At 42.9% G+C, this 10,835-nt stretch overlaps 1 protein-coding gene and 1 long non-coding RNA gene across 2 annotated transcripts; one reads left to right on the top strand and one right to left on the bottom strand.

Moving 5' to 3' along the window:
* Positions 1–4,595: 4,595 nt before the first annotated feature.
* On the top strand, positions 4,596–7,550 carry LOC138602365 (PR domain zinc finger protein 12-like). The gene is made up of 5 exons (XM_069673845.1): positions 4,596–4,812; positions 6,181–6,371; positions 6,479–6,634; positions 6,875–6,989; positions 7,093–7,550. Exons 1-5 carry the CDS (start codon positions 4,596–4,598, stop codon positions 7,548–7,550), a joined length of 1,137 nt encoding a protein of 378 aa, XP_069529946.1.
* Positions 7,551–9,687: 2,137 nt separating this feature from the next.
* Positions 9,688–10,720, bottom strand: LOC138602359 (uncharacterized). Its single transcript, XR_011309187.1, has 3 exons — positions 10,527–10,720; positions 10,090–10,176; positions 9,688–10,007 (listed from the first exon to the last, which is right to left on the bottom strand). It is a non-coding gene; the product is annotated as an uncharacterized lncRNA (long non-coding RNA).
* Positions 10,721–10,835: the final 115 nt, after the last annotated feature.

Below are 10,835 nucleotides of genomic sequence, written 5' to 3'. Positions count from 1 at the left end.
CTCTATTTTCTATAGTCTGCTGCCAGTTCTCAAATCCAAATAAATTGTCCGCAAGCCTCTCTTGTGGTTGAGTAATAATATCGCAACAAGTTCTTAATGTTAACTGATTCCACTGCTGCACTTACAGATGATGCAAATCTTTGTCCTTAATATTTAAAACAAATGGCTCATTATTGTTCCTGCATTTCACATATAAGACAATGTAAGGGTGTAAAAATATCCTCCTTTAATTATGGGCAACGTTTGAATTTGTTATTTGCAATATTCTAACCATGTTGTAATTTGTCCCCTGCTATGTGCAGTAAAATGCACTTAAAAAATTTCCCTAAATAACATTCTTATTTCTGACGCCTGACTTTTGAGCTCAATAATTGATGTGTTTATATCCCAGACTTCTACATGTGTTTGCTGTCAGAACATCTGTTTCTTTACAGCCTTTTAACAGTGTTGAAACACTCTCAGGTGTCACCGTCAAAAGGTAAAGTTGCCTCTTTCTTTTCTCCAAAAAACAAGTGTTTTATGTGTTAATTGCAGCAGCATTTGTTTGGCTTCTCAGAATCTTAACATATAAAAATGTCTGCTGCCATCTAACCTCTCCCTCCCTGCTTATGTCGACTGTCCAGCAGCATCCCTCAGGCTCCTCTCCGCTGAGATCTTCCCCTCCACCCCCTTCCTCCACAGCCGCTCCAGCTTTGTCACTGCACATCTTTGCTCTCAGCAGGGGGGAGACTCCTGCCACACCGGCCCCTGCATTGATGCGCTGCAGCTGTTTCCAAATCCAGCCCTTGATTTTGATCCTCTTCCTTTTTTTTAAGGCCCACGTCCCCGTGGACGGTCCTGACCCGGTGGTCCCTTTGTGGCCCGACTAATAATTTAGTTGTTGCAGGATTGTTGGCAGAGTGAGGATGAGAGGTACGACTTAAAGGTGACTCTCAGACACCTTTTTCTCCTTCAGGGTTATTTTATGCTGCAACTTTCAAACCTTAAACCTTATTCACAGGCAGGACAAAGTGTGTGAGACAGTGCACCTTACAATACAATCACAATGCATGCCGTCTGAAATAACCAAACATATGAAACAAACAAGGAAAATAATCCACTGCAGGCTAAAAACACCCTTTTTTATTTGTCAAACTCTTTTAAATTGGTTAAAATCTTTCTTGTCAGCTGTAGTGGCTTAGAAATACATGTGATCAGCTTATATTACACGAGTCACTATTATAGATGAAACTGCAGTAAAAAGGATGTAGATAAAATCAGCTTCAACATGACACAACACATGCTTTAAAGCACCACCAACAAGAAAAGGATATAAAAAACGATGGAAGGAGCCATCAGCACGACGAGTGCTTTTCCTTTGGCACTATTTTCTTACTGAGTACTTCCTCCAGCGCTGAGGCCCGCTGACTGAGTTACTCCTCTGTACAGCAATGAATGTGTCTCTCACTGATCTGCTGTGACTGTCGTTCATTACTAAATGTACTTGCGTAAAAGCAAAGTAAGAAAGTGAAACATCTCGTTATCAGTGAGGAAATGAGAAAGAAGCTTTATTATAAGGTAAAAGTTACATTCAAAACCTCACTAAAAAAATGTACGACTCTTATCTGCAAATTTTCCTTGAAGTATTAAAAGGAAAAGTCTCAATGCTGCAGTGATACGGTCCCTGACTGTCTTACTCTGTATCTATAAGCATCTTGCATAGCATTGCTGTCCTGTGAGAATCCTGGCCTTTTTTCTTTCTCCTAAAAAGGACCGTTTTACGTTTTTCAAGCCACAAAGAAAAACTTTTTCATCTGCAAAAATCTGAATCCAGACCAGATCAGTGGTTTTCACTGGACATGGATTTGAGGTCAATTTAATATCCTGAAAAGTCGCTTCATGAGTCAAATATTGAGGAGTAAATGTATAAAGTTGTTCTACACATGACAGTACAAGAACCTATGAGCTGGAGTACTTAATCCCTGCAGCCCAGCGCTCATGAATCAGAAGGCCCCATTTCAGAATCCTGTTCTAAATTATATCATTCAGTTTAAAGTTGCAGTGGGGTCAAAGTGGGGCAAATTAGCTTTTACTGTTTAAGTTGATCAATCTTCTATTAATAATTTCAACTGGCAAAGTAACTAAATCTGTCACACTGATGCACAGTGGAAGCTTAGAGCAGCACAGAGTGAGTAAAACACAACACCCCTTACACACCCAACCCTAACGCTGCTGTACATTTAACACAGGATGGATTTCTAACTGAACACTAATTTTTTACACCTCCCCCTATTATTATTTTTTTTAGATAAAAGCAAAGACACACACTTCTAAGCAGGTGTCCTCCTCCTCCTCCTCCTGTCCCGGCTCTGTCTAGGAGAGAGAGGAGGAGGAAGGGGAGTGCACCTCTCTCACCTTTGCAGCACGTGAGCTGATCCTCATCCTCCTCCTCACCGAGGCTTCTACCTTAATCTGGTTTTAATGACCCTGCGGAGGATCCCTGGAGACCCCGTGCTTCCTCACAGCTGCTGGGGACGGGAGCACTTTGTGCACGTGCGTGTGTGTGAGAGAGAGAGAGTGTGTGTTTCCCTGCAGCAGGCCTGAAATCATTTGGGAATTGTGTTTTAATAGTATTTTATTGTTTTATTGTTCATTTTTAAGGACTTTTACGCATCAAAATACTCGAGAAAAATACAGCTTTTCCTACGAAGTTTAAAACTCGCCGTTTTCTTGATATTTCGCACTAAAGTTTAAATGTTCCCTTGTGTTATTTTATCCGGTCTATTCTCCCTCAGGCTATCGGTTTCTCTCCTGCTAAGCGTAAACTCCGCTATTTATCCCCAAACAAACGCTTTTCTTTGATAGCTTTCCCAGCAGCCCTTTGAAATAAAACAATTACCGCACTCTTTGTGCAATAATTGTCAATCATCCACATGAAATTGATAAGCTTTAAATGGACAGAATAATAGCTTAAATGGTTTTACAATGGCACAGCTAAGCGGGATGATTTGCCATTGGTGACATGCCCGCGGCTTTACCAGCTCCGCATAAAGCCACAGGTTAATGCATAAATAAGCAAATCAAATCCATGCGTTACCCCAATTCAATTCATTTAATTCCTCTTTAATAAAGAAGCGGCCCCACCCCCCGGTCCCCCCCTGCCATTTACCTCGGATTTGTGCGATGAATGCTATAAATGTAAATCAATCTAGATGAGAAAGAATCCCTCTGAAAGAGCAGCGAAATTTCATCTGGGAAAAGGAGACAAATGTAGGAGGGGCGCGCTCATAAAAAGCAGCTGTTTCACAGTAATCTTTTTTCGTGCCCTGTCACTCACCTTGCCTTTTCACTATCTCTGGAAAAAAAAACCCTCCGCCATTGTATTTAGTTGCCATATCTTCTTTTTTCCCATTACATAGTCCATATTCGTCCAGAGAGAAGAAGAGAAAGCACAACTTGCCCATTTTTTTTTTTTCGGACAATCCCCTTGTAGTTGTTGCGCTGAAAAGACGAGTGCATGGATGTCAAATTGCCCTCAAAACACCATGAAAGATTGATTTGCAGCACTTTTCAGGGCCCTGACATTACTTGGAGGGGAGCTGAATAGGAAACCTGTGAGCCGGGGATGGAATAAAGATGTCCTCTCTGCTGGAAAAGAAGGAAAAACTGCCCATTTAGCCGCAGTCCATCAAGCCCGAAAAATAGGCGAAGAGAGGAAAAAACACTATAGAGAAGGAAAAAAAGAAGGAGAGGAGGAGGGGGGGGGGGGCGTATATACTCATCTAAACGTTGTCACAATACCGAGGAGGGGGCTCCGAACATCCATGAATATTAAACCGCTTATACCTCAACAAGGGCTTGAAAAAGTGAAAACCACGTCAAAGCAGCTTTGCATTTTTTGCATGCGAACAATGCTGTAAGAAAAAAAAGCTTGTTTTTTTTTTCATTCTTGTTATTCCCGCGCTAACTCCGCACAAAAACACACGTTACAATTATTACCAGCGCATGAATACCAAATGCATGAGAAAAAAATGGGCGAGCGACTCCCAGACTCAATGACCCACTTCTCCAGAAAGTTCGACTAAAAAAATGTTTGTTTATGACGTGTTATTTATTTCTTTTAAAATTAAATCCTCTTCAAAATGCTGCTTTTGCGCTAGGATCTATTTCCTGCAACTTTTACAGGTTTTTAAGCACTTTAAACTTTACATTTCCGCACGTTCTTGACCCTTAAAAATGCTAGCTAGCGCTCAAGTCGCGCTTTTAGCTTTGCATAAAAATGTTGCATGAATTTAAAGTGCATATAATTACTTTCATAAAGTTTTAGCTACTCTTCTTCTTCTTCTTCTCTCGGCTGGTGTTGCGGTGGTGCAGCAGCAGCAGGCAGGTCCACACGGTGAGGGGTGTGTCATTAATAAGTAATTAGACAGGGGTCACAGCAGCCACTTATATAAAGAGACCCTCACAGGCAGGCAGGGCGCAGAGTTTGGTGCAGCAGCGCAGACTGAGGAGCAGCTCCCCTCTTCTTCTTCTACTCCTTATATTCTTGCAGCTGCGCCGCTGTGTGTTTTTTTAAATCATTATTATCATTTCAGCGTTTTTCTCGTCTTGCAAACATGGGCTCCGTGCTCCCCGCAGACGCTCTGGCGCTCAAGTCTGGATTTAAGTGTCCGAGCCGCGCGCTGTCGGACGTGATCACCTCGGACATCCTGCACAGCTTCCTGTACGGCAGGTGGAGGAACGTGCTGGGAGAACACCTGGCGGAGGAGCGGCACAGCGGCAGCCCCAAGACCGCCTTCACCGCGGAGGTGCTGGCTCAGTCGTTCGTCGGAGGTAGGCATGAAGATGTGCTTTATTACGGGACTATTTTATTTTATTTGAGCGCTTAACTTTTAAACAGAATGTTGCGCATGTTTTTAAGCATTTTATTGCTGAATTTGAGCCACATTTTAGTGATTTTTACGCGTAATTTTTGCGCAAAAAACGTTTAAATTAAATACTTTTTTATGCAGAATTAAATTGCATGCAACCTTCAAATATGTATCACTTAAATACAAATTTAAATTTGTCCACTAACAGCTGGATTTGAGCATTTTGTCCCAGTTAATATCACGACATCAAATTTCCAAAACATCCCACATCCTTCCCCAAAAACTCAGAAAACTTTTACCCTCTTTCTCAAACATTTGTTGTCACTAACGTGTCCATTTTTCTGCATATTCCCCTCATTTTTCTGCTTTAATTTCGTCCCATTTAACGCATTAACCCTTTCAGAGCGCTGGGACCTCGCGTTTAGAGGCTTGTTAGGCGTGTAACTGCCGCTGATTGAAAGACGCAGGGCATTAAATTCATTTGGTTAACTTTGTGCTTGACCTGGGAAAGTTTCCACTTAAACCTCGCGGCAGAGAAAGGTTCCCTTTCTTTGAGATGTCCCGGGTTTTTATCCCGCATTCATCAATCTCCGGACAGTCTCTTTTCCTCTCTTGGCAGCTATGGGGCTCCGCAGCTTTTCTCTTTCTCTCTCCTTAAAAGATTTGCTGTTCCTCGCATAATGCGCCGTGAAGGCTAAATCTAATGCTATTCATTGCATGTCAACCATCTAATCGCCTTTCCATTTTTTTGTCGCAGAAATTCCTGAGCCTTTTAAACAAGTCCTCGTCTCATTCAGCGCAAATTTATTGCTACAAAGTTCTTAAAAGGATAATGAATTTGGAATTAGCCGTTTCTTTTCCAGTAAACTTTAATGAATATCACATCTGAAGCATGACAAATTGCTGGACCCTGGGCAATAGAGGACCATTTAACCCCTATTCGGCCGGCCTTTTTACGCAGACTCATAGAAAAAAAAATCTTTGATTTTGACATTAAAGAAGCGCAAGATTTTTTTTCTTCTTTTTCCCCCTCTCTGGTGCGGATGAAAATGCTTTCCGAGGGGGTTTCTCTGCGCAACAAAAACCTTCAATTCAAGCAGATAATCGAATTAAACGGAGGATAAAGTGTAGCTTAATATTTCGTGACTGAAATAAGATCCAGTCCATTTGCTGCTTGCAGGACTTCCCCGGCTCAACAACTCTTAGACAACCAGCTTTAAAACAGTTCTTTTTGCGCTTTTACTGCTGCGCAATTTAAGAAATCTTTTTAAATAATTGATGCACAGTCTCAAACTTTGCATGCTCACGTGTCTTCTCTCTCTGTCTGCAGAGGTGCAGAAGCTCTCCAGCCTCGTGCTGCCCTCAGAGGTGATCATCGCGCAGAGCTCCATCCCTGGAGAAGGCCTGGGCATCTTCTCCAAGACTTGGATCAAAGCTGGGACCGAGATGGGCCCTTTCACGGGGAGGGTCCTGTCCCCCGAGCACGTGGACCTGCTCAAGAACAACAACCTCATGTGGGAGGTGAGCTCAGCGTCTAGATTTCATTCATTCAGCCTGTAAAAGATTCAGGATGAGCCAAATCCCATGTTATATATAGCCTAATATATTTCCTCGTTCTGCGCGCTCAGGTGTTCAATGAAGACGGAACTGTGCGGTACTTCATCGACGCCAGCCAGGAGGATCAGCGCAGCTGGATGACCTACATCAAGTGCGCGCGGAACGAGCAGGAGCAGAACCTGGAGGTGGTGCAGATCGGCAGCAGCATCTTCTACAAGGCGGTGGAGGTGAGAAAATACACTGTGGAATAACACTGTGGGCCTGAATGCACGGGCCGGGCCTTCATGGGATTTTACTGACGACCACCAAGAATGTAAATGTCCTTTAGAAGAGCGCCGCCTGCTGGCCAAAAGAAGAGTTGAATAAGTTGTTTCCTCTAATTCGGCTGAGTTGACTGACAGGTTGCAAGCAAGTTGTAATCACATATTGATTAGCTGACCTTTGACCTTTTTTTTCCCCTCCCTCAGACAATCCCACCGGACCAGGAGCTTCTTGTCTGGTATGGAAACACCCACAACACATTCCTGGGAATCCCTGGAGTTCCGGGAGTAGATGAGGAGCAGCAGAAGAAGAGCAGGAGTGGTGAGTACAGATCAATATCAGAGCTGTTGCTGTCTGAAGAACATGTAGGTTTATATTTAAACTTCTGAACTCCTCTTTAACTCCGCTTTGCTTCCTCTCCCAGATGACTCCCACTCCTGCGAGGGCCCTTCCTCCTGCTCTCCCTCCTCCTCTTCCTCCTCCTCCTCCATCACCACCACAGCCGGCCGCATGCGCTGCGTCATCTGCCACCGCGGCTTCAACTCCCGCAGCAACCTGCGCTCGCACATGCGCATTCACACTCTGGACAAGCCGTTCGTCTGCCGCTTCTGCAACCGCCGCTTCAGCCAGTCGTCCACGCTTCGGAACCACGTGCGCCTGCACACAGGAGAGCGACCCTACAAGTGTCACGTGTGTCAGAGCGCCTACTCGCAGCTCGCGGGCCTAAGGGCGCATCAGAAGAGCGCGCGGCACAAACCGGTTACGCACGGCTCCGACGTGCAATCACAAGTGTCACCACCTCCTCCTCCACCACCTCAGATGACCATGACCCACCAGCACCAGATGCCCCTCGTGCACCACATCCCCACGATGGTGCTATGATGACGTAAACACGGAGGGACAGTCACGCAGAACAACGTTGCACTTTAGATTACAGCTGTGATAGTAAAGCATCTCACAAAGACATTTAAATATGTTGCCTTATTTGTATTTCCTGTTTCTTTGGCAGTCACGTGATCCAAATTCCAGCAGAGGGACGTTTGAATGTGCAGAAACATGACGAAAAACAAACTGTAATTTGATAGCAATGTATGCTTTAACACTACAGACAAGAGCCCTTTTCTACCTGGTTACACGTTGCGTCACGTCCTCGCCAGCTCAGGTGCAAAGTTCTTTCACAAAAGGGAGCAGAAACTAAACGGGACACGTCGAGTCAGCTGCGTCATTCCACACTGTAAACTGAGATTGTCACTTTAACCTTGCACAGACTGTAAACTCTACTAATGTGTAATTGTAAAATTGTATTGTATGCTACTGTACATGTGAATGTAAATACATTTGTGCTTTCTTCTATTCTAAATAAATATGATATGATATTACATAATGAGGCTGATCATTGTGTCGCCCATCAGAGCACCCTTTGCTGCTTTACAGGCGACCAGCTGGTGTGTCAAACCTGTCACTGACAGAGGAGAGTAACATGTTTAATGTGCTGCCCAGTGCTGCCTCTGGTCGCTCTGGTTTCCGGTCACACTCTGAAGGCAGCAGGTGCTCTGCAGAGGCTGGTGGAGGTCTGTGTTGGCATCTAACTAAGTTCATTTACTGGTGTACTATACTTTAGTAGATAATTAAGGTACTTGTTCTTAAAGTGGGTATTGTTTTTTTTTCATGCCACCTTATCCATTACAAGTCAGAGGGAAGTATTGTAGCCTACTTTTACATCCCCATAGCTTGAGTCACTTTCAAAGTCTTAATTTAACAAAAACATAAAGAGCTCATATATATATATGTATACATATATAAATATGTTTGCTTATAGATTAACCTTAAAGTTTATACAAATACAGCTCTGATATGTACGGAAGCCCTTAGCGGACCTGCATCCATACATTTTATGTAACCCGTTTTCCCATGATAAGTTATTTCTGGTCGTTTTCTCGAGATCTCGACTTATTTATCTCGTTAACAAAGCTTGTTTCCCCATTATAACGCATTCATTTGGCCCGTTATCTCGAGACAACAAAGCTTGTTTTCTCGTGATAACGGGATGATTTTTTTTCAGAGATCTAGAAAACAAAACAACACTCTGGTCACTGTGATATTACAGACCAGGACATGCCATGCTGACACTGCCCACACGGATGAGGTAAGATCAGCCTGTTTCTATGTTTGTTTCGTGCTTTTACAACTCTGGCGATAAGAGTTATGATCATGTGACGTTATGGTGGTGCCGCGTCGTTATCTCGTGATAACGGGATAAATAAGTTGAGATCTCGAGAAAACGACCAGAAATAACTCGTTATCACGGGAAAACGGAGTAAATATAGTGTATGGATGCATGTCCGCTAAGGGCTTCCGTAGAATCACTTATCGTCAAGTCAATTTAGAATAGTTAAGGTAGGCTAGGCAAGTTTATCCATAAAGCACCATTCATATATAGAGCAATTCAAAGTGCTTTACACAGTTAAAAACAGAGGCATTAAATAAACATGACATTAAGCAAAAATAAGACATTAAAATACAAAATATCTTCACATCAGGTAACAATACAACAGTATATGCTGAAGCTTCAGGTGAGGGTTTTGCTTCATTTCAATTTTTAGATTTGTTTGTATCACTATCAGCGTTATTGTGTGTTATGATATAAAAATGAACTGCTAGACGGGACAAGATACATTTGCACCTTTGATGACAACAAATTCTTATTTTATTTCATTATATTGCATCTTAATTTAAATCATTTTGATGTACGTAAAAGTAGCTATTAATAACGAATAAATAACGTAACGTAAAAGCATTGTATTATTAAACTAAATGTATGTATTATTATGTATTATTGAGATACCTATTTTTGCTGTTATGGATAAGAAACAGTTAAGCAGTTCTCAGAAGTTATAATTAATGGTGTTTTGCAGTTATCTATTCTTCCACACGGTGGCGCCACACACTCAGGAAAAGAGAGCCTCGTGAGAGGGACGAAGGCCTCTCCTGGACAAACACTGATAAATTACACAGACAATGACATTTACAAAGCATTTATTAAATTTAATGCATTATTAGGGTATGCTGACCTTATTGCATCTCTATCATATCAACTATTGGAGCATACAGTCGTTTTTAAGCCTCTTCTGAGCTGCTGCTGCACTTGTCAGCTGTCAGACATCATCCTACTTCCTAATGAGGAGTTTTCGGACAAGTCGTCATTATAACAAGCGCAGAGCAGACGCAGATGCCTGTACATAAACCTCAGAGACTCCTCTGCGCAGTCTGCTGGGAGGGATTATGTTGGAATTTGACTTTTGGACGTTTCATCACTGGAGACCGTCCACACGTTCTTCCCTGCACAGTGAGGAAAAGAAGACGGTTAAGACATCAGAGCTATACGTAGATATGGCTGCAATACTGTCACGAAAAGAGGCACCTTTACTCTGGTACAGTCATCCTGTCCTGTCCTTCTTTGAGCAGCAGCCACAGCAGGAAGCTATCCACTCAGCGCAGTTGCGCAGAGCTAAAGACAGACAGACAGATCTGTGACTGACTGTAGTATCTGCCACAGGTTGTTTTCCACTGAGGTGTTGTGACAGGTAACCTGATCGCACCCCTATCAGGTTTAACACGCTCAATTTTGCACTCACTCTTCTCTAGGCTACTATCTTCATGTCTTTAGCCTGTGCCTGATTAAAATGTTTGAAATTAAGCAGTCTATAGGGAAAACTACTTTATTATACACACGTGTTGAGCAAAATGTTCATAGTGTTTCATACACTATGAACATTTTGCTCATAAAACCTGTTTGCAACAAAATTGTCTGCTTAAAAACTGGCTGTTAAATTTTTCACACAAGGTTTAAACACTTACCAGAGAAGAGAAGTCACAGCATTGTTGCACGTCCTTAGTCCAGCTGCTCACCTGTTCCCAGCTGGTCAGTGTCAGGGTGTGTTGTGCCCTGACGCTGTAAGGTAATGAATGACACAGCGTTTCCCGGTCACTGACTGATGCCACCTTCAGCTCACTGGGATGTCAGTGAACTGAAGGACACCACACAATTACAGGAAGTAAAGTGTTGCCCTTATGCGTGTCTTTCATTATTTATGAGAGAGATGACACAGCAGTGGGGTCATTTTCTCATATGCTTCTATACAATTTGACTCTCAGCTGCCCCCTCCT

The sequence above is a fragment of the Semicossyphus pulcher genome, unplaced genomic scaffold, assembly GCF_022749685.1.
Source record: "Semicossyphus pulcher isolate SPU_LCO1_2020_fin unplaced genomic scaffold, fSemPul1.0.p SCAF_22, whole genome shotgun sequence".
Lineage (NCBI taxonomy): Eukaryota > Metazoa > Chordata > Actinopteri > Labriformes > Labridae > Semicossyphus > Semicossyphus pulcher.
The sequence above is the reverse complement of the archived record's forward strand: the minus strand, read 5'-3'. Positions and strand labels throughout refer to the sequence as shown.